The sequence below is a fragment of the Bubalus bubalis genome, chromosome 4, assembly GCF_019923935.1.
Source record: "Bubalus bubalis isolate 160015118507 breed Murrah chromosome 4, NDDB_SH_1, whole genome shotgun sequence".
NCBI classification, from domain to species: Eukaryota; Metazoa; Chordata; class Mammalia; order Artiodactyla; family Bovidae; genus Bubalus; species Bubalus bubalis.
Genome location: NC_059160.1, coordinates 6320667 through 6344639, shown reverse-complemented (window position 1 = coordinate 6344639; position 23973 = coordinate 6320667). Strand labels below are relative to the sequence as shown.

Below are 23973 nucleotides of genomic sequence, written 5' to 3'. Positions count from 1 at the left end.
CATGGGGATGGTCTTGAGCCCTGTCTCCTGTACAATGTCATGAACCTCCATCCATAGTTCATCAGGCACTCTATCTATCAGATCTAGTCCCTTAAGTCTATTTCTCACTTCCACTGTGTAATCATAAGGGATTTGATTTAGGTCATACCTGAATGGTCTAGTGGTTTTCCCTACTTTCTTCAATTTAAGTCTGAGTTTGGTAATAAGGAGTTCATGATCTGAGCCACAGTCAGCTCCCAGTCTTGTTTTTGTTGACTGTATAGGGCTTCTTCATCTTTGGCTGCAAAGGATATAATCAATCTGATTTCGGTGTTGACCATCTGCTGATGTCCATGTGTAGAGTCTTCTCTTGTGCTGTTGGAAGAGGGTGTTTGCTATGACCAGTGCGTTCTCTTGGCAAAACTCTATTAGCCTTTGCCCTGCTTAATTCCGTATTCCAAGGCCAAATTTGCCTGCTACTCCAGGTGTTTCTTGACTTCCTACTTTTGCATTCCAGTCCTCTATAATGAAAAGGACATCTTTTTTGGGTGTTAGTTCTAAAAGGTCTTGTAGGTCTTCATGCTGCTAAGTCACTTCAGTCGTGTCCGACTCTGTGCGACCCCATAGATGGCAGCCCACCAGGCTCCCCCATCCCTGGGATTCTCCAGGCAAGAGCACTGGAGTCGGTTGCCATTTCCTTCTCCAATGCATCAAAGTGAAAAGTGAAAGTGAAGTTGCTCAGTCGTGTCCGACTCTTTGCAACCCCATGGACTGCAGCCTACCAGGCTCCTCTGTCCATGGGATTTTCCAGGCAAGAGAACTGGAGTGGGGTGACATTGCCTTCTCCAAGTAGGTCTTCATAGAACCGTTCAACTTCAGCTTCTTCAGCGTTATTGGTTGGGGCATAGACTTGGAACTATAGGCTCCATAGTTGAGGCAAACGGACTTAGTTGCTCCAAGGCATGTGGCATCTTCCAAGACCAGGGATCGAACTGTGTCCACACTCCCCCCTCCCCCCCCACCGCCCCCCACACCGCCCCGGCACTGATGGGTGGATTTTAAACCACTGGACCACCAGGGAAGTCCTCCTCTTCCTTTGTCTTATCACTTTTCTGAGGATTTAGTATTCTTTTGTTAAGATGCTATAGAAGCCCTGGTTCTAACCACACCTGCTCCCACGCCTATGCGCAATGTACATGTCAGCACTCTTGTTTGTTTTTCTCACGTTAATCTGCCTTTAGTTAGTCTAATTTTACAGGGCCTGGGCCAGCGAACCTAGGAGGGTAGAAGGAAAAATAATTTTTCTTCCCCTACACTGAAGCCAGTTTGGGCTTCTCACGGCCTCGCCTCTGGAGCCTCAGATGAGCAGGACAGAGGCCGGGACGGGGACAGGACAGCCGCAGGGAGCCTGCTGGAGGATGGTCGTACGGGGGTGTGTTGAGAGCACACGCAGAAGCTTCAGTGAGACTGCTACAGCGAGGCCGCCCCGAACGTGGGGCCCCAGGCTGGCACCCCTCCGTTTACCTGTGTGAGCTGACACTGCCTGCCTCTGTGCTCTCTCTGTGAAAGCCTGCCTGCAGGGGGCCTCACCCTGCCTCACCCGAAGGCCCAAGCCCCAGCCTCCAGTGTGCCGGGGGCCCCACTAGGCACCTCCTGCCCTTCCCATGGTTCCCTTCATCCCCTGTGAGATGATGGACCCTGCTCTTTTACTTAAAAAAAAAAAAAAAAAAAAAGCATTATTTGTCTGCCCTGGATCTTTAGTTGCAGCATGTGGGATTTAAGTTCCCGGACAAGGGATTGCATCCCGGACAAGGGACCTCCTGCACTGGGAGAGCAGTCTTAGCCACTGGGCCACCAGGGAAGTCCCTTCCTCTCCCCTTTTCCACAATGACGCCATGAGACTGTCATCGCCCCTCGTAGCCCTGAACTAGCTCTCAACCACCACCCGTGAGGGCTCCTTCCTGGCAGAAGCGACCTCTGGGGAAAGGCCTGGAGGAGAGACGAGCCTGGCGGCCCCGGGGCCCACAAGGGGCCGACAGGGAGGAGACCTGCGGGGTCTGTGGGCCACTCTGTGTCTAGGACTCAGAGGAGCAGAAAGCAGCTGTGGAGGCTGTGGGCTGGGCAGACAGGAGCCCCTCTGCGTGTGGAGGCTGCACAGGAGGGATACCGGGCTGCAGCATCCCCCTGAAACTGGAGACAGCGGGGCCTCAGGGTGGGAGGCCGCGTCGGGGGGAACACCCAGGAAGAAGCCTCTGCAGGCCCACCGGCTCTTCGCATGCGGAAGGTGGGGGCCACAGGGTGGCCCGAGTCACTGGGCAGGGGCCTGGCGGGTGCTGCTCTCCCTAAGGCCCCAGTGGTCCTTGGAGGACCAGGAAGGTGTGAGATGGGGAGGCCAGGGAGGAGGCTGCCTGCACGTGTGGGGTCTCGGGGGAATGTGTTTGAGGGAAGGGCGTTCTGGACGTTCCACAGGAATCTCCAGAGCTGGACTCGAATGCCCGGCAGTGATGACCGGGTGCCTGAGCCCCACGCACGGCTGCTGTCTCCAGCCTGGGGGGACTCTGAAGCCTGGGGACCCCTCCTGCAGCTGTCCCCTCATGCAGAGGGGCTCCTGTCCTCCCAGTCCACACCTTCTACAGCTCCTTTCTGCTCCTCTTGAGTTCTGGACTCAGTGGCCCCTTGCAGGCCTTAGCTCTGTCTCTCTTCCAGGCCTTTCCAGGCCACCCACACCTGCCCGGGGTACAGCCCCTAGGGAGGCCAGCACCCACGCCTGAGGTGTGTGGTGAGACATGGGCACAGCTCACCAGCAGGTAGGATGATCAGAGGCTGTGAGAGAGGCACTGGGGGCTCAGGCGACCAAGGTCAAGTCTGGGGCAGGCGGCAGGGCTGGATGGGGTAGGAGAGGGGTGATCAGGTGCAGGGAGGGGGCACCAAGCCTCAGGGTGAAGCTGGGACACTCAGCAGGCAGAGGGGCTCCAGGACCCCGCACCTCGGTTCCTGGAGAGGGACCAGGACCTGACGCCCCAGTTCCTGGAGAGGGACCTGCACAAGAGGGACCCTGGTGTCTCCTTCTGTCTGTCCATCCATCTGTCTGTGCCAGGCCCACAGCTGGCGTTCCTGCCACTGTGCTCTTGTTTTCGTGAGACAAAGGACCTGGCAAGCAGATGATAAGAACTACAAATAGAGGAAAACGGGCCTGGGATGGAGGGGACGGGAGAAAGCACAGGTGCCTTTGTAAATGGATCACGTGACTCAGCGCAAACAAGGGTGTCTGAGTGCACCACCAGGAGAGCAGGGTGGTTTTTGGGCCTGGGAGGGAGGTCAGTGACCCCACATCCTGAGCACAGAAGCACCTCTGGGATGACAGGAGAAGCTACTGAAGCAGGAGCTGGGTGGGGCCTCGGGCAGGACCCTGGGGAAAAGCAAAAGGAGAGCAGGACTGGGGTACAGAAGTGCCTGGCAGTGGGCTGCAAGTTTTATTTTTATTTTTAAAAAATATTTATTTGGCTGCACCCAGTCTTGGCTGCGGCACATAGGATCTTCAGTCTTTGCGGTGGCACACGGGATCTAGTTCCCTGACCAGGGATCCAACCGGGTCCCCTGCATTGGGAGTGCAGGCTTAGCCACTGGACCACCAGGGAAGTCCTTGCAATGTTTAGAAGGGAGGTCAGGGTCATTGAGAAGGGAAACAACCTGAGGGGGGTGGGCGGGAGGTGGGAGTGAGGGGCTCCCTGGCCAGCACCCAGGAGGCCCACCCACGTCAGAAAAGCATCTTGCAGAGTGGAGGTCCAGGCAGAGGCACTGACAGATGGAAGGGGCCAGCAAGGAGACCCCAGGATCCCGAGGTGCCACCCCAGGATTTGGGGGAGGGTCATATTTGCACTAGGTGTTCAGACTGAGCATCCAGAGGTAAGAAGGACACGGGTGTCCTAGACCCTCAAACTGCCCGTGTGCAAATGGGGATGGGTAGGTTTCAGCCCAAGTCCTGGCATCCATCTAAGGCCTTCAAGTCGGCTCTGCTTGGCCCCCAGCATCACCCAGCACCCTCTGCCCCCGCCGAGCCCTGTGGTCTCACCATCCACATCCATTTACCTACATTCCCAATAGCTCTCGAGGTGATCAAAAAGTACTGCATTTTCAAAGAGAACTTGTTCTGGTAAAACACTCCCCACTTCCCATCCCCACACGCCCTCCTTTGTTTTCCCAGTTTCACAGAAATACCTGGTCCTCACCGGCTTTGCTCTCAGGAGCAAAAGCATAATAAACACCTTTTCCAAAGCCCCACTGCTTAACCCTTCAGACCGGTCTTGGCCAGTTTCCTCCGAGTCCCTGGGTCGTCATAGCACCATTTTTTTTTAATCAATAGATCCCAAATGTGATTTGTTAGAACAATTATTAACTCACATCTTTACTATTTGAGGCACTCATGCAAACTGATTCAAAAACAAAACACCAAGTCCCAAGGGTAAGTGGACAAGGAACACAAACTAAAGTCTGTCTCTCGCACACGCACACACAGACACACATAAATGCTGGGGTGAGGTGGGGTGAGCCCACCAGATGGGGCCCCTCCAGCCTGGCCCTGCAGTCCCGGGCCCTTCCACGTGCAGAGGGTCAGTGACGGGGAGAAGCATGGCCAGAGTCGAGGGAGGCCCTTCTGCTAAGTCTCATTCGCCTCCTCTGTAAATGGGACCATGACCTGTTCGGAGGGTCTCCTGGAGGTGTTTGAGCCCTGGCCCTGGCCTGGAGAGGGTTCACCCAGTGTGGGAGCATCTCATGAACTGTTACGGACTGAACTGTGTCTCCCTAGAGTTTAACACGACTGCATTTGGAGGTGGGGCCTTTAAGGAGGCAATTAAGCTTAAAGTGGCCCAGATCCTTATTATAATGGCACCAGTCCCTTTATAATAGGACTGGTGCCATTCTAATAAGAGGGAGAGACAGCAGAGTCGGGGCGGGGGGGTGGGGGGGGAAGCCGTCTACAAGCCCACCCACGACGCCACCTTGATCCTGCACGTCTCGCTTTCAGAAGCGTGAGAAAGTACATTCTGTTGTTTAAGCCGCCCTGGCTGTGGCACTGCGTTAGGGCGGCACCTTGTTAGGGCAGCGCCTTGGGCTTGAAAGCGCCACTCTGCACACCCTTGCTTTCAACAACGGCTCCTGCCCTGCTCCTGCATTCTGGACAACACTCCAGTGCAGGGAAGGCACACCTTGGGCCCCAGTCAAGTCAAGAAAGTCAAGAAAGTGAAAGCTGCTCAGTCGTGTCCAACTCTTTGAGACCCCATGGACTGTAGCCCACCAGGCTCCTCTGTCCATGGAAATCTCCAGGCCAGACTACTGGAGTGGGTAGCCATTCCCTTCTCCAGGGGATCTTCCCAACCCAGGGATCGAACCCAGGTCTCCCACATTGCAGGCCGATTCTATACCATCTGAGCCGCCAGGGTAGCCCCAGACCCACACAGGAAAAACAGATCCATCTGGAATTATATCCTAATCAAATGCACACTAATGTTATACCACGAGCCTTGACTCTAGACTCATCACAAAAACTTTTGTAAAAAAACAAAAAGTAGGGAACGCAATCTGCTGCAACTGTTTATTATATTCAGAAGTCTACAAATTTGAGCTTTTAAGAAAAATTCACAAAATACTCAGTTGAAACCACATATCTGGTTCATCAAATTTTGAATATATTTTACTGTGCTGAACAATATATTCTAATGCTGTCTAAAACACAGCCAAATTATTTTTCATTCATTTGTACACATTCTGCCATTTTTTGAAAACCAAAATTAAGATTAAAAAATATTAAGAAAACTATCCAATTACAACTACTGTTTTCCCATAAACTGAAATATTTTCTGTGGGTATATCATCTCACCTTATTCATTTTTTACTTCCGTATACCATATCGATTTATAAATGCACTTAGGGAGTTCTCATCTTCCATTTCTCATAAATTCAAACAGTGACACCTTGTCAAAAGATTAATTTGCTTGGCAATGCATAAGCTTGGGCTGTTAAAAGCACTCACTGAAAATTATTTTTAAATTTATAGATCATATAAAACAAACGATTTCAAAGGGACAGACGTCTTTGGACATTATTTGAAATTACCTTAAGATGAGGAAGTATCGATGAATGAATCTATCAAATTAAACACCAGCTATTTTTGGTCTTTTATTTTTATTCTTTGTTCCCTTTTTAATGAAGTATGTGTTGTAAGTTTTGTTTCTCCAGGCCCTTCTCATATCAGCTGATTCGGGCAGCCTTTAGCCCATGAGTCTCACCGCAGTGAGACACCCTCCCCTTCCCCAGTGAAGAGAGGCCAAGGAGCCCTTGACTCCAGACCTCCTGCTCTTAGAAACAAAGAGTCCAAGGAAATAAAGCAGGGATGTGCATGGATGTGCCAGACAGAAGTAACACAAAACCGAAATTACAATGAAGCTTCTACTATATCAAAAATGAGAATTTCTCAAAAGAAATATTGAAAATCAGCCATGAATACATATATACCACGAGAAAAAGTAGCAAAACAATCTGCCCAAAGCCAGCTGGTCTTCACTGCAGCCTGTGATGTGGTCACTGGTTCACGAAAAAAGGAATTTCTCCAGGAAACACGCACCGAAAACATCAGTGTTAAGAACCGTAGCGATCCTGCAGAGAGAACCAACACGAGAGTCCATCAGCGTCAGCATCGGCTCCGCATTCTCAGCATCAGCGAAACAGATGCCTCGGTGACAGGGGCCCGCGGTCGAGGAAGCGGGAACCGGAGCCCCTGCGGGGCGCGAGGGGCCGTGAGGGGCGCAAGGCCGCGTGGGGGGACAGAGGCACACACATGGAGTCCAAGCCCTGAAATTCTGGGTCAGCTGAGTGGTCTCACCAGGAGCAGAGTGGTGGGAATGGTCATCTATAAAGAGGGATGCCACCTCCTTGGAAGGACTGATGTGGGCTCGGCTGACCTAAGGGACATGTAAGAGCTCTGGGAATTCTAACCAAAGCTTGTGCTGACAACAGCCGCTGGCCCAGGGCGGAGAGAGCCTCCACAGCAGGGGTGCCTCCCCAGCCTGGAAGACCCCCCCTTAGAGGCATCAGGGTTCATGCCTATCAGGTCCTGCTCTCTGTGGCTGCGTTTCCTGTTCATAAGTGTCCTAAAATAACTTGATGTAAGCAGGAAGGTTCACAGAATAGCCTTCAGATAATCAGAGCTGGCCTTCAAGTGTTATACACAAGTGTGTTCCACCCTCGCCTCATTTAAAAGATTGAAACACACAATCTAAATACTCAACTTGGGGTATAGTTAAATAAATTACATGCATCTTTGCTCAACAGAATGTACTGAATAGCTTCCAAAGAATTTTGAATTGCATGCAAATGCTCATAACAAAACATCAGGAAGAAAAAGAGGATATAAAATCACATATACAATATAATCCTTTAACATTTTTAAACAGGTATGCATAGAAATCTAGAATTAGAATAAACCAAAATATTAATGAACGTTTTCCTTGGGAGGTGGGGTTATGGGCGATTTTTAACTTTGTTCTTATTTATTTTTGTTTTTTAACATAAGAGAAAAGTAGTAATGATCATGACAATTCCTGTAACAATGCCTCTGGAGTCACAAACTAGAAAATTTAAACAAATATGAAATTGTAAGTTCTGGTTTTCATGATGTCCTGGGTTACACTGTAGCAAACACATAAATCGAGAATATAAAATCTAATTTTCTAGCAATTAAAGAGTGGTCCAAATCTCATTTTCGAAACTACGAACCCACCATCAAACTCAGTTACCGGAGTCCCCATCTCACTGACCTGAATGGAAGTCATGACTCCGTTAGCAAAGACGGAGAGCTTTCCGGCAACCGACCTCACTCCCTGCTTGAACTGGGCCATGTCGGGAGCTGTGGGCAGCACACTGGTGAGGCTGTAGCTTCCTGCACACAGAGCAGACGCTGGCTTGTCACTCGTCACTCCACCGCAGCAACAGCGCAGCCAGCGTCCAGGGAGTGCAGAACTTGGGGGATGCGCCCCCCGCCCCCAATGCCCACTGGCAGCAGCTTGGTTAAGGGACAGGACCCGGGGGTGGGTTTCAGTGCCAGCCCCACCATGAACCAGCTGCAAGGCCCCACAGTGAGAGAGGATGTGGCATTAGGTCTTAGGACCATCACGGGCTCAAATACTGGCACTGGCACTTCCAAGCTGCGTGTCTTTGGAGAGATTCCTTAGCCTCTCTGGGCCCCCGTTTCCTCCAGGCACTTAACACAAGATCTGACAGGTAAGAACTCGGTACGTGGCAGATGGGCGGACATCAGAAGGTTTTTCGGGCTCAGCATCAGTTCCCTCTCTGGTGAAAGCCCTCCTCCCTTCTTTGCGAGGTCTCTCCCCTGATCCCTCTAAAACTACGTGTGGATACGTGACCCAGACCTGGCCAATCAGAGGGATTCCCATCTACTCAAGGGAGGGGACTGTCTGCTTGCTCTGGGGTTACTGGTGGGATAGCGAGCTGCTCTAGCTGTCTGTGGCCAGGGCTGCCCACCTCCCACCCACCCCTCAAGGAGGAGGAGGAGGAAGCCTGTCTCAGAGCAACAAAAGGAGGCTCACCCGGGGAGGTGGCCAGACAGGGAAGGCTCCTGATGGTCAGCTCCAGGCAGAGGCTGACCCCTCACCTTCACCGAGGCCCGGGTCAGCTGGGTCTCTCTGCTGCCTAGGTTTTGGTTCGTCCCAGCACAGACATGCACACGTGGCCACCAGCCTAAGTGACGCGCATCCGAGTCATCAGCCATCAAGGGTCTCTGAGCCAACAAGTAGGCTTTGGTGGCGCGCTCTTGGCACTCAGCCACTCAGTTGAGATCGGGCGCTGGAGGGGCTCAGAGACTGAGTGACCCCAAACCTGGGGTCCCCCAGGGAGCCAGCCCAGCTGCCCTTGGCTCCACATGTGACCTGTCTACACCCGCCTGCCCCTTAAGCAGAAGCCAGGTATCTTGCCAGGAACTAAATGGAAGACACATGTTTACCTCCAGCACAGGGGCCACCGGGAGAGACCCTGTGTTTCCCACAGCACTGTTCCCACACTGACCACTGGGGGAGGGGCCCAGGGGCGGCCACCTCCCCCTCTCTGCCTCCAGTTGATTTTTTAAAATTTGGTAGCCCTTTGCCAATGTCTTCCCATGTGGCTCAGCTGGTAAAGAATCTGCCTGCAATGCGGGAGACCTGGGTTCGATCCTTGGGTTGGGAAGATCCCCTGGAGAAGGGAAAGGCTACCCACTCCAATATTCTGGCCTGGAGAATTCCATGGACTGTATAGTCCATGGGGTCGCAAAGAGCTGGACACGACTGAGCAACTTGCACTCACTTCACTTGCCGATGACAGAGCGGCAGCCTAGCCCAGGGGCAGGACTTGGGTTCGAAACCCAGCGCGGTAGGGCTGCCAGCCTGTGGGATGAGTCGTAGGAGAAGCAAAGAGCTCATGCGAGACCTGGAGCGCAAAGGGCCCGAGTCACAGCCGCTTTCCAGAGGTCAGCGGAGGTGACCTTGGCACCAGAGCCTCCAGTTACAAGTTTCCTACTCAGCAGCGTTTAAAGGGGAGGGCGAGGCCAAGGTGGGAGGTTTAAGCTGGAACCAGAGCCCCTCGGGTGCACGGATTTCCCTTCACTCAGGCTGGCGCGACTCTAGTTTGTGCAGCTGAACTGGCCAGTGACCCCACCGCACAGCTGTGACGTGTGACACACACGTTCAGCAAGTCGCCAAGCAAAACCTCCCGACGGCCAACCGAGGTCCGCGCTTTGGAGGCTGGCAGACCCCAAGAGGCCAGGTTCCTGGGCTCAGCGAGCCAGAGCCAGGACAGGGGAGGGTGGCTGAGGGGCCTCGCAGGAGCCTCAAGATCCGGGGACAACGGCAAACATGCCAGAGGTCCCCCTGTGATGCCGGGCAGGTGTGCACAGAGCCTGGACACAGGCGTCCGCAGTGCCCTGGCAGTCCCACGGGGCCCTGTTCAGACTCAGATGATGGGAATCATTTCTGGAAAGAAATACCCTAGAGGGGCAAGCTGGGTTTGCAGTTTCTTTTGTTCCAGCACTGCTCTCACAAAGCTGCCTCTGCTCTGTCATCGGTGTGCTGAGTGGCGACCTCTGAGGCAGTGCCCGGGGATGGCAGGCCCCGGCTGACCCTGCTCTAGAGTGATCGCGGTGGCTGCTTGTGTGTGTCCCTCGTCCAGTCCCTCCAAGATCCTGGAAGGGAATGCCAGGGTTAAGCCACACCCCCAGGAAGTATTTTTGCTCTACCAGGAGGCATTTCCAGTCTGGGACTGTCTTCCCCTGAACTCTGAAGCGATTATAAAGTGACTGTGATCCACCCGCGTGCCGATACTTCACAGATGGGGAAACAGTCTAAGATAAGGGACACACAACACGCTCTTAAAACCAGCTTTTGCCCTTTGTTGAAAGGCACTCTAAATAAAGGGGTAAATATTTAATGAGAGTTGTTCAACACGCTCCCATTTAGAGTAGTTATTAAAGGCATCTGATGAGAGATGCAGAGATGAGAGGGGAGTCGTGGTCTGAACCATCTGGGGGTTCTGGAATGGAGAGGGGAGTAGGCCCTTGGCCACTGGGGAGGGGGTGGGGTCCCTGGGCGGCCTTGCATAACCCCAGAACACCCCCATGGTGACTTCGAGTCCTCAGGGCGGGAGTTGTCTTGGACCCACAAGGGCCAAGAAAATTAATGGACCTTTGTTCTCTGAAAGGGGACAGGAAGGTAAACACAGGTTGGCCAGAGCCCGCCTTCAACAATTGGAAAAGGCTGCTCATTTGATCTCTGAAGGCTTTTTTTTTTTAACAAACAATGTTTCAGAGTGAGACTTCCAGTAACTAAAATTACAAAAACACATACAGCTGGGGGTGATTTTCAAACCTGATAGGTTCTGTGGCTGCCCTGCCTCCGTGCCAGGGAGCCTGCAAGGAGGCAGGCCTGACCCATGGGCCAGCCGAGCACCCCTCTGCTGGGGGGTGGGGGGTGGGTCGGCTACACAAGGAAGTCTCCCGGAAGAGAGGCCGGGACACCGGAAGTTCACAGATGAGAACGCAGCTTCTCCTGCTGGAGGCCAGAGGGCGGCTCTGCTCTGCCTGTCTCCGGGTCGGTGCTTGGGGGGTGGACTTGGGGGACAGCTAGAACCCTCTCTCTCCCATCTCGCCACAGCACAGCATCCTGGCAGTGCCCGCTGCACCCCGAGGGCCTCAGTGGCTCTTGAGACGCCCCCCAAACCCCATCGCAGAAGGCCTGAGGCACTGGGGTCTCCCGCCATGGCCTGCTCCCCCCATGGCCTTCTCTATGGCTGCAGGGCCGCCCGTGTGGGTCCCTCCCTGCCCGTGCCCAGCTCCTCCAGGGCTGGAAACGAGGGTGCAGGCAGTGCTGGGCCCCGAAGGCCTTGGAGAGCCCCCTCCCCTGGGCATTCCTGCTGACGAATGGGCTCCTGAAAGGACCTCGGAGGACCCTGCCCCTGGAAGGTTGGCTGTGACTCAAGAGGGACACTGGCCCTTTCCCTGCCCCCAAGGCCTGACTGAGCAGGACTGGAGCAGACTGACAGCTCAGGGTCAGAGGCCCAAGCAGAGGCGCGTGGTTCTCCATGTCCGTGACGGGCCTGTGCGCGGAGGCTCACTACCTGGGGTGCCCAGACATCTCATCTGGGTCTGGACCCTCCTCTCCACCTCCCTGGTTCCAAAGTCCCATCTGTCTCCAGGGAAGGCCGAGGCTGGTGGAGTCACCTGTTCCATCTGCCCTGACTACTCCTGGGGCCTGGGAGGGGCCCCTGGGGGCCTGCCGTGTCCAGATCCCAGGGGGATCCCACTGATCTCTGTCCCAGTGCTCAGGGGGCACTTGATAGTGTCGAAGGCAACCTGAAATACTCCAGGATTCACAGTTAGGGAGTGGGTCACGTCACACAAGAGCCCAGGGCTGTCCCCTCCAAGGCTGTAACACTGTACAAACTAGATCTCATGCTTATACTATGCTAGGAAACCCACCCATCCCCCCACACCCCCTGCTGCCATGGCAACACTTCAGGAAGACAACTTCCTGAAACTACAGGTAACTTTGGGGAGGTTGCTTAAATGTCATGACCTGATCTCTTCACATGCAAAGCCTGGAACAACAACTTCCGCTCTGCCTCACTGACAGGGGCTGTGTGTGTGTGTGTGTGTGTGTGTGTGTGTGCTCAGTCCCTCAGTCGTGTCTGACTTCCTGCGACTCCCACAGCCTGCCAGGCTCCTCTGTCCATGAGATTTCCCAGGCAAGAATACTGGCGTGGATTGGATCCACTCCAGGGGAACTCCAGGGGATCTTCCTGACCCAGGGATCGAACCCATGACATCTCTTGCATCTCCTACATCGGCAGGCAGGTTCTTTACAACTGCACCACCTGGGAAGCCCTGGGAGCATCAAATAACGGCTGCCAACAGTCTTGGAAAGGTAAGAAGTCCTATGCAGAGAAGATGGAGGCATGATGGAGACCAGCCTCGTCGCCCACCCGCCTGCCCTGCCTATTACCTGCCGTCTGCTTCCTCTGCTCATCGAACAGGTCAGCTGAGCTGATGGAAGAACTTGCCGAAAGCCTCTCCAGCCGAGCCCTGGCTTCGTACTAGAGGAGAGCAGCAAGAAAAGGAAAATCAGGCTCCAAAATCATGAGCAATTCTGCAGAAAGGATCACTGAGGAGCTATCACGGCGCTGGGGTTCCGCAGTCACAAGTAGACAGATAAATGCCCAAAGCCATGGCCAAGGTCGGTCGGTGGGGGGAGCCCAGAGGGAGGGGGACAGTGACGGCTCTGTCGGGTGCTGCCGCCGCCCAGCTGCCAGGAGAGGCCGCTCCACGAGCCTCCCTCCCGACGGCCTTCTGTTATTTGCTAACTGCACTCGAGTGCTGTCCACTTTAAGACAAGGCCGCGTTTAGGGGGTGGAGAACAACCAGATGGCAGGTCTAAATACTCTCAAAATGCTGGTGGAATTTCTATCGCTACAAAATAAACTCAGTACACCTCAGGAAATAATTCTCCGCGTTATGCAAGAAGCCTAGTGGTAACCCACATCACTAAGAATTTCATGTAAGCACACGACTACTCCACAAGGAGAAGGGACATTTCAGGTTCCCCATTTCCATTTGAGTCTTACTGTTTAGCCAGACTCCACTGAGATAAGCTCATTAACATCTCTGAGAAAAGAGGCAACAATCTCTCTTCTGAAAATAAATATACCTACCTTCGAGAAACAGCTATATACTACATTTAGCTATGGTTAAGAAAATTACTAAGGAAATTACAGGTGTATCAAAAATTCCTGAAATTTATTCAAAAGATATTGAATGGATGGCTATTCAAAACACTGGGAAAGGAATAAGAGGAAGATATAACACAGGCCCTACCTTTCCATCACTCTTCTAGCTGGAGCAGCCAAGTGGGACCACTAGGCAGAAAGACGTGGGTTCGAGTCCTGCCCTGGGGACAGGGGAACCTTGCAGCCTGAGTCCATCTCACTTAGTACTCAGTACCTCCTCCCACTCCTTCCATGCCCCTGGCTTGCTTTCTGCTCTGTGGGGACCACACAGAACCTCTCTGGACACTTACATCAGCTTTGGCTTGCCTTCCAAAGTACATATCTGAAGAAATGGCTTTGACGTTGCCAAACTTCTTCTGGGCCTCATCTGTATTTTCAGCTGGCTCATAGTCTGGCTTGCGGCGAGTGGTAGGTCTACAGTTAGAAACAGCCAAGGCAGGAATGACGTCAGCAAGGGGGTAGAGCAGGAGTTTTTCACATTATCCCCCAGAGAACACTGGTGTGTGTGTACGTGTGTGTGTGTGTGTGTGTATGTAATTTGGTTGATTTTTGTTTTTATTTATTTGGCTGCACCAGGTCTTAGCTGCAGCATGCGAGATCTAGTTCCCCAACCAGGGATTGAACCCACACCCTCAGCAATGAAAGTGCAGAATCCTAACCACTGGATCACCAGGGAATTCCTGAGAATACTGGTTCTGACAATCACCCACAGATGAGCACGCCTTTGTGGGAGTCCAGGAGTCCAGCAGCAAGGTTCCAACATGCTGTTGGAGCAAAAAGAATCCAAGACTGGTTGCACCGAAGAGGTAAGAGGAAGAGTTTCACTCTGCTCATGCTATTCCTCCTCCCAGGCAGCGCTGCTCAGGGCCAGGCGGGGTCCACTCGGCCTGCCGTCTCTCCCGGGGCAAAGGCGTGAGGCGGGTGGCAGGGTGCCCGGTTTCCAAGGATGCCTAGGGCTTCCTCATCCACCCGGAACACTGAGGGGATCTACCTGGCTGAGGCGCTGGGAGGGGCTGCCAGGGCTGAGAACTCATCAAAGGCATGCGGATTCTACTAACCACTTCCTGGACTCCACAGCAGGCCTGCTCACAAACCACTGGGTGCACTTTGCCTGTGGAGCCCCCAGTGGCCCACGGGGCCTCCAGGGCTGACCCACGAACCCTCCCTCCTGCACACGCCCTGGTAAGCGCGAGCCTGTGCAGACAGCCGGCGAGCATGTGCAGAGGGCCAGCCTGACTCTGGGCTGGCAGAAAGTGCACTGACTTCAACGTTCCAGGGCACCATCCTAGGGGAAGCAAGCAGGAGGCTCTTATCCCTGTGTGTGGGACGGAGAGAAGACAGGCCATCTTAAGACTTCACTCTCAAAAGGGTAAGCAGGGAGGAGAGAGTGCATCCATAGAAAAGGCCTGAGAACACCCCAGAGTCTCCAGCAGGGCCGACAGTTGATGGCATTTCTCATGCAAAGCTGAGCGGGAAAGACTGGAAGACGTGATTCCTCCTTCAAAGGCAAAGACAGCAACACAGACTCCAAGGAACACGAAATGTGATACCACAAGAGGAAACAGTAATTTTCTAGTAACCGACCCCAAATAATTTTCTGACAAAGAATTCAAAATAATTGCTTTAAGGAAGCTGATCAACCTTCTAACTTCAAGCACAAGCTGGAATCAAGACTGCCGGGGTTTGGGCGGGTGGAGGGGGGTGGGAAATAACAATAACCTCAGATATGCAGATGACACCACTCTATGGCAGAAAGTGAAGAGGAACTAAAGAGCCTCTTGATGAAAGTGAAAGAGGAGAGTGAAAAAGCTGGCTTAAAGCTCAACACTCAGAAAACTAAGATCATAGCATCTGGTCCCATCACTTCATGGGAAATAGATAGGGAAACAGTGACAGACTTTATTTTCTTGGGCTATAAAATCACTGCAGATGGTGACTGCAGCCATGAAATTAAAAGATGCTTGCTTCTTGGAAGAAAAGCTAAGACCAACCTAGACAGCATATTAAAAATCAGAGACCTTACTTTACTAACAAAGGTCCATATAGCCAAAGGCTATGGTTTTTCCAGCAGTCACATATGGATGTGAGAATTAAAGCTGTGTGCCAAGAATTGATGCTTTTGAACTGTTGAGTTGGAGAGTCCCTTGGACTGAGAGGAGATCAAACCAGTCAATCCTAAAAGAAATCATCTCTGAATATTCACTGGAAGGACTGATGCTGAAGCTGAAGCTCCAATAATTTGGCCACTTGATGCAAAGAACTGACTCAATGGAAAAGACCCTGATTCTGGGAAAGATTGAAGGCAGAAGGAGAAGGGGATGACAGATGACGAGATGATTGGATGGCATCACCAACTCAATGGACATGAGTTTGAGCAAGCTCTGGGAGTTGGTGATGGACAGGGAGGCCTGACGTACTGCAGCCCATGGGGCCGCAGAGTCAGACACAACTGAGTGATTCAACAACAACTATATATGTGTGTGTGTGTGTGTGTGTGTGTATCTGAATCACTTTGGTGTACACCAGAAACTAACACCACATCATAAATCAACTGTACTTCAATTAAAAAAAAAAGAAGGAAAGAATATCTTGAAACAAATGAAAATGGAAACACTTATGGGATACAGCAAAAACAATACTAAGAAGGAAGTTTAATGCCAACAGGTATATGAAAAGGTGATCAACATCAGTAATCATCAGGGAAAGGCAAATCAAAACCTCACACCTGTTAGAACAGCCATTGTCAAGAAGATATGAGATAGGTGTTGGTAAAGATTGGAGAACAGGGAAACTTGGTACACCAATGGTGGGAAAGGAAATTAGCACAGCCACATGGAAAACAGCACAGAAGTTCATCAGAAAGTTAAAATTGGAACTGCCATCTGCTCCCACTTCTGGGTATAAATCTGAAGGAAACAAAGTCGGTAGCATGAAGAGATCTCTGCAGCCCATGTTCATGGCCAAGGTTTCCAGAGCAGTCAAGTCGTGGAAACAATCTGCATATCTGTCAGTGGGTGAATGGATAGAGAAAATATTATCCCACACACACAATGGGATAACATTCTGCTATAAAACAGAAGGAAATCCTGCCACTTAATGACAATAGGGATGAACCTGGGGGACATTACATGAAGTCAGACAGAGAAAGACAGATACTGCATGTTCTCACTTGTGGGTAGAATCTAAAATTTTTTTTAAAAAAAAGGTTGAACTCAAAGAAACAGAAACTAGAACAGTGGTTTCCAAGGAGGTGGGGGAAATGGGTAGACGCTGGTCAGAGGGTACAAACTCTTCATCATTTACAATAAGAAGAGTAAGTTCTAGTTAATAACCTGTAGTGTTACTTGAACTGTGGGAAGACAGTAGATCTGAAGTGTGCTCAGCACAAAGAACAAAAACAGCCAAAATAGGTTAAACTAATTTGAGGTAAGGCAAATGTATTTCTCATTTATAATGTAAGCACATGCCATTTTACTTTTTAAAAAGCCAACAGCAGTAATTCTGTAAAGGGATTTTAGGCCACTTTAAAAAGCCTGTAAATTCTATTTAGAAAAAAATGAATAAATATCCAAACCACACAACATTTGAAGGAATTCTGCTACTTAAAATAGGCCTGTAATTTGACTTCAGTTCCACGGATCAATCAGTAAATACTGAGTACGTTGTGACGCATGTAAAGCACTGTTCCACGCCACACAGGATACAAATGACCAGGGTGGCAGTATATCCCAGTCACCGAGGACAATTCCAGGTCACACTTATTGTCCCAACATGCTAGGACTGTCCCCCTACACTCCCAGCAGTTCCCTGGTTTGGACGACACGTCATTCAGCCCTTCATTCATGATCACCAGAAGCTGGAGACAGTTCTTCGACAGGTAAATGGATAAACAGACTCAACGATAAAGAGGGATGAACACAGCAACACACACGAGTCTCAAGCGCACTATGGACCGTTAAAGAAGTCTAACAAAGCCAGTTACTGCTCAACTCCAGGACACGACCTTCTGGGAAAGGCAAAGCTTTAAGTTCAGGAGACAGACCAGGATACAAAGAATATTCTTGAAATAGTACAACACATTCATTTACTAGGGTTAGAGAATGTCCCTGGAGACGCATGTCGAGTCACAGTTTACAGTCCCACCCCTCTGGGGTCCATACCTGTCTGTATAGCCTGTGTTTTTCGGAATTGGGTCAGTGTCTTTGATGGTCTCTTTCTTCCAATAGGAATCTGAACTGTCATCCCAGCTAGAGAAAGAACTGCTCCTTAGCTCCATGGGCTCGTCAAAGAACCTGTATGGGAGAGAGGAGAAGAGAGACTTTGGAGGACCTTACTGATGTCCACTCACATCGGGTACATGGGGACTGCACTTCCCAGACCCCTGCCTTGAAGCTGGGGGCGGCCATGTGCAACAGGAGCAGACACGAGGCGAATCACTCCCAAGGCCTTTCGGGTGCCCAGTCCTCTCTTCCCTCCCGAGTGGAAGGGGTCGTGTTTTCCAGGTGCTGTAGCTTCAGACAGGTGACACCACCATCCAGCTGGACAATCAAGGTGCCACCAGAAGGACAGATCATCTATATCCTTAGCTGACTTCAGTGAACAAAGAACTAAACCATCACTGAGCTAAACCCTTAAGATCTGGAGTTGAGGGGGGCGGCGGATGGTATTTATCCCTGTGGCATAACCTAGCCTATCCCAACAGCACAGGACATCCTTGAGGGTTACCTGACTATAGGCTGGTCATGCATGATGCTTCAGGAGGGTTTCCCTGATGGTTCAGTAGGTAAAGAATCTGCCTGCAATGCAGGAGACCCAGGTTCAATCCCTGGGTGGAGAAGATACCCTGGAGAAGGAAACAGTGACCCACTCCAGTATTCTTGCCTGGAAAACCCCATGGAAAGAGGAGCCTGGCGGGCTATAGTCCATGGGGTTGCAAAGAGTTGGACATGATTTAGCAACTAAACCACCATCAATGCTTCAGGACCTTGAGAACTGACCCCATTCTAGGAGTCCCTTGTTGGTAACCCTGCCATGTTAGCCCCGGATAAGACATCACTCCTAACAGAAACTACCACTTAGTATTAGTCAGTCAGTTCAGTAGCTCAGTCGTGTCCAACTCTTTGCGACCCCATGAATCGCAGCACGCCAGGCCTCCCTGTCTGTCACCAACTCCCAGAGTTCACTCAAACTCATGTCCATCGAGTTGGTGATGCCATCCAGCCATCTCATCCTCTGTCATCCCCTTTTCCTTCTGCCCCCAATCCCTCCCAGCATCAGAGTCTTTTCCAATGAGTCAACTCTTCGCGTGAGGTGGCCAAAGTATTGGAGTTTCAGCTTCAGCATCAGTCCTTCCAATGAACACCCAGGACTGATCTCCTTTAGGATGGACTGGTTGGATCTCCTTGCAGTCCAAGGGACTCTCAGGAGTCTTCTCCAACACCACAGTTCAAAAGCATCAATTCTTCGGTGCTCAGCTTTCTTCACAGTCCAACTCTCACATCCATACATGACCACTGGAAAAACCATTGCCTTGACTAGACGGACCTTTGCTGGCAAAATAATGTCTCTGCTTTTCAATATGCTATCTAGGTTGGTCATAACTTTCCTTCCAAGGAGTAAGCGTCTTTTAATTTCATGGCATAAGTGATGCTAATTGGCCTCATTCTGGAGTCAGATGCAGAGCTAGGATTGTTGATCACTGGACCATCATGCAGATGCTCTTTCAGACTGGAGCCAGAAGTGGACTTGGTAAGCATCTCAAAGGGGACGCTGGCCTGCTGGGTCAGTTTACACTTTCGTTAGCTGATCATCATTGAGCAGGGAGTGGCTCAGAGAGCAAAACTCAATGGCAGATTCAGGTCCTATGTCGGGGGAGAAAGATCTTTGACGGAGAGCAGCAGGCTTTGCCTGGGACAGGACAGAAATAGACTGGTGAGGGGATGTGCCAGAGACGTACTCAGAAGTGACTGGGCCATCTCAGAATTAGTGACAGCTTAGGATGGAAAAAAACCCAGCCAGACCCGCAGTCCTTATAAAGGTGGTTCAAGAAGTTCAGAAGAGAGATGCAGATTCTAATGCTTAGGTCTCAGGAAAGGAAGGAGGATGAAGGACGATGCAGAGACTTTAGAGATGTTGCCAAGATGTTTCTGGAGGGTAAGAACAGAAGCGCGCGTGGGAGGCAAGTGAGGGCCAAACTCCGAGGGCATGAGGAGTCATCCAGAGATGAGCTAAGATGGGAGGGTGGTGGTGGAATAAAACTGAATGTACTCTTTTTTCCTTGCAGGAAACGAACAAACAAACAACAATAACAACAAAAGGAGGGTGGATAAATCTGCTGTTTGAAGCAGTTGGTATGGCTTTATATGAATAATTGAAAAAAAAAAGCAGAATTTCCAAACGTGGTTTCCGCATTCTCTGGCAAGGAGGTCATTAACAACAAATCTTGTTACACCAGCCTTCTCTCTCCAGGAAGGAAAACCTGCTATGTTCAAAGTGTATCTGGATTTCAGCTAGAAGATGAGCAGGCTCTGCTTGGAGGAACAGGAACAACCAACCCCTCCTCACCTGGAAAAGTGAACTCGCTCAGTCGCGTCCGACTCTTTGCAATCCCCTGGACTGTAGCCCACCAGGCTCCTCCCTCCATGGGATTCTCCAGGCAAGAGTACTGGAGTGGGTTGCCATTTCCTTCTCCAGGGGATCTTCCCAACCCAGGGATCTAACCCGCGTCTCCCACATTCCAGGCAGACACTTTAACCTCTGAGCCACCAGGGAAGCCCTCCAAATGTTCCTGATCCAATCAGGAATTTAAAACTACTTAATAAGCATCTATGAGGGGCCAGGCCCTGGCGGAGGTAGGAGACACGCTCAGTCCCTGCCCGGATGGGGCTGGCCGATCTGAGCTCAGAAACCCGATCTGAGCTCAGAAACCCAGGGCGACAACGCGGACGCCCAAGGCAGTGTTTCTCAGGGAGCGGCCCTGGGACTGAAGGATGAGGAATGCCGAGGGGCTGCATGGTCCCCCAGAGGCTCTGGGCTTGGGGGTGGGGGTGAGGACTGAATGGCGGTGGGTAGAACTTCCAGGCCCTTCACAAGTCTTAGGTACTGGGACTCGGGGTTTTTTGAATTAAGTGTCACTCTAAGGAAACATTCCTCATCCATGTAAGCCAAAGTGCTTATCCTGGAATATAGGGGCATCAGATTTTTTTTGTTTTTAATGGCTGGATAATTCAAGAATCAGAAGGAGAGAGAAAGCCATTCTGCTAGCTCCCTGCTGATCAGCCACTGGATCTACATGTTCTACTGTGTTCTCCAAGCTAGGGAGCGGGCAGGGGGCAGGGAGGGTGGTGGGGGCTCTTCCCACGGTTCACCAGTGAGGCTCCCTGAGCTCTGGCCCAGGGCACAGTGTGGGTTCTGTCACCCCGTCCTCCCCCAGCAAGTTGCTACCTGCTTCCCACAGCTTCCTCAGAAACGCAAGTCCCTCTGGATCCCCAAGGCCTTATTGACTTTTTTTTTTTTTGGCCACATGACTTACGGGATCTCAGTTCCCCAGCCAAGGACTGAATCCAGGGCCACGGCAGTGAAAGCGCTGAGTCCTAACCACTAGATCACCAGGGAATTGCTTTTATTGATTTTCTAATGTTTTGGCTTCTAGATCCCAATTCTTAATGCTTTTCACTTATGTTTTTCTCCCTCTCACTCTGGTTTCACTCAACCTGAAAACATTCCTTACATAGGCTTCCCCGGGGGCACTAGTGGGAGAGAACCTGCGATGCAGGAGACATTGGTTGGATCCTTACTCAATTTAGGATAGGCAGCTGTAGACAGCTGCCTCTTCCACTGAAGGCCACGCTGGCTTTGTAAGGCTGAACAAATTGTTCTAGTTTCATTATTTTGTACTCAGTATATAATTACATTGTTTATATCCTGGAAATAATGGAACTCAAAAAAAAAAAAAAAAAAAAAGCCCAAAGATACGGCTGGTCTCATTTTTAATAGAAACAGCACTCTTTCATAATTCAATAGTATTCAAGTTCTAATGGGGTAATGAATCATTTGGAAGCAGTGAGAGCTCTTCATGGAAACGCCCGCTTTCCCAGAGGCCATGTTTACCCGGCTTCATCTGCCAAAGTAAGGATTGTTCTACCCGCAGTGGTTATGACCAAGGAGGACCAGCATTGACGTTCCCATCAGACAAGCTGCAGGTGAAGACAAACAACAAGCCGAGGTCTCTGGCGGGAATCCAGCCAGTGTGGTCAATATAAAAACACCATCTGCTCCCCGGTTTCAAACCATAAATAATTGCTCCGTAGAAACGGAGGCCTTTCGGGCTGACTCTTAGGACTAAGCTTTCGGAGAGAGAGGCCGACGGGATTCCCGAAGCTCCTGACAGGGGGATGGAGCCCCCCAGGAAGGAGCCGGGCGGTGGCCTGGGGCGGGCGAGGCTCCCCAACAGCTTCCCAGGGCGCATCCTCAGTCGCAGCCCCTCTCCTTCCAACTCTGCACCACTGGTGGAGCTGGAAACCCTACACTCTCTGCAGGAGCTATAATGAGCAGTGAAAGAGTCAAACAGGCTTTTGTGGAGAAGCCACGTGGGTGAGCGTAGACCCTGCACCACTGGGAGTTTCCCCGACACAGACGTACTCCCTCGTCTAAAGTGACCTGACACGTAGGCAGCCTTCAAATCAAGCTAGAGGTTTAATTCTATCTTGTAGAAAATGTATTTAAGTATTTTAAAAGGCACGATTTGGGGGGCTTCCCTGGCGGTCCAGTGGCTAAGACTCCACAATCCCAGTGCAGGGGGCCTGGGTTCAATCCCTGCTCAGGGAACTAGATCCCGCATGCCACACCTATTAATAAAAGATCCTGCAGGCTGCAGCTAAGACCTGGCACTGCCAAATTAATTCATTAATTATTTTAAAAAGGCGTGATTTGGGAGTTACCTCCAATTAACCTGAAATACAGGTTACTCACAGGAAAAGTGAAAGTGAAAGTCACTGAGTCGTGTCCGACTCTTTGTGACCCCACGGACTATGCAGTCCATGGAATTCTCTAGGCCAGGATACTGGAGTGGGTAGCCTTTCCCTTCTCCAGGGGATCTTCCCAATCCAGGGATCGAACCCAGGTCTCCCACTTTGCAGGCAGATTCTTTACCAGCTGAGCCACAAGGGAAGCCCAAGAATACTGGAGTGGGTAGCCTATCCCTTCTCCAGCTGATCTTCCAGACCCAGGAATCGAACCGGGGTCTCCTGCATTGCAGGCAGATTCTTTACCAACGGAGCTCCCAGGGAAGCCTGAGAGGCAAACACAAAATCACCCTGTCTGTGAAAGCACTGATGGGGAACACCTCTAAACTACTTTTTTTCCGGTAAAAATCTGGACTTGAAGCAATTTGAAGTGATGCTAAGTGAATGATTTAAAGACAGTTCTCTGTATTATAATTCCTTACCTGTGAACTTTGATAGGAAAATACAGAATTTCAGAATTAGAGCCTAATTAGTTAACATACATTTCTATCTGTTATGCATATATGACTGCTTCTAAGCTGTGTAATTGCCAGTCGACAGTGATGCCCTCTGAGATGTGAGTGAGGGGGCCTCCTCTAAGGACTGCCCACACTGATGGGCACACGGTCGACCTTCCCAAAGCCCACACCTGAAGGTGGCCCTCCACATGGTTAACTTAAGTGTACGACAATAGTGATTACGCATTCAGACTGAGTCACTTGAACTGAGTTTCTATATAAAAACAACAGCTGAACATGAGGTGAATAACAGTGAAGCCACAAGGCCCGTGTGCGTTCATTCATTAAGCCCTCGCGCCGCCCTGAGGTGCTGCTGCTGGTGTTGCTCCCTTACAGATAAGAGGCGGCGGCACAGGGAGGCTGGACGGGCAGCCGAGGTCACACGGTCATTAAGTGGCGGGGCCAGGACCCACGTCCAGGCCGCCCGTGTCCCAGCCGGTGCCCACTTCCTGACGCCCCAGGTTTACCTGGTGGCTGTTCAGCAGGCCTCCCCCGCCCCGGTGCTGATCAGGTTCTTGGAGGAACCGCACAGAGTGAGTCAATTCAAGTTAAACTTGTTCTCGGTCTCTGTGGGCGGCTTGAACCTGAACCGCGGCCTCTCCACGGTCGGCTTCACACTGGAGTTAGGTAACCTGTCCTTGTCGGAGGGTGAGGGCCGAAGGATGGGGCCGAGGCTTTATCCTGGGAGCCCCTCAGACGGCAACAGTGGTTTTCATTCATACATAAACACACACAAACAGCATTCATTTAAAATTCTATATCCTGCCAATTGGGGACTCCAGAAGCCGGTGGTATGAAAACAAAAGAATCTGCTAAAGGTGCAGCTGGGAAATATTCCAACTGTTGGAATAAGACTAAACGACTTAACATATATCTTTGGGGTTTTGTGTATTTCTCCAATTTCACATTTTAGATAAATACAACTTTCCCACCTCTGATTTTAATTCCTGGATGCTGATTTTATTTTCAAACATTTCAATGTTAGCAAATATCATCCACTAAAGAAGGGCACCCCAATTTTTTTCCAAAGGACATTCTTGACTCCAGCCGAAGCTTTTAAAAACAACGAAGAAAACTTATTTGTATTTGCTCCTAAAGTAAAAAAACCCCTAAAACGAGTAAGTCTGTATCGCTCTTTTCAAAACAGTACT

The 23973-nt window shown here is 51.0% G+C and overlaps 1 protein-coding gene across 1 annotated transcript in view; it reads right to left on the bottom strand.

The window, feature by feature from the left end:
* Positions 1 to 5558: 5558 nt before the first annotated feature.
* The window catches only part of ARFGAP3 (ADP ribosylation factor GTPase activating protein 3), a 50947-nt gene continuing 32532 nt past the window's right edge, over positions 5559 to 23973 (bottom strand). Inside the window, exons 12-16 of the mRNA XM_025282743.3 lie at positions 17463 to 17594; positions 13593 to 13716; positions 12522 to 12612; positions 7794 to 7915; positions 5559 to 6633 (exon numbers count right to left, since the gene is read on the bottom strand). Coding sequence (XP_025138528.1) covers positions 6616 to 6633; positions 7794 to 7915; positions 12522 to 12612; positions 13593 to 13716; positions 17463 to 17594 — 487 coding nt within the window. The 3' untranslated portion in view covers positions 5559 to 6615. The remainder of the gene's footprint in view (positions 6634 to 7793; positions 7916 to 12521; positions 12613 to 13592; positions 13717 to 17462; positions 17595 to 23973) is intronic.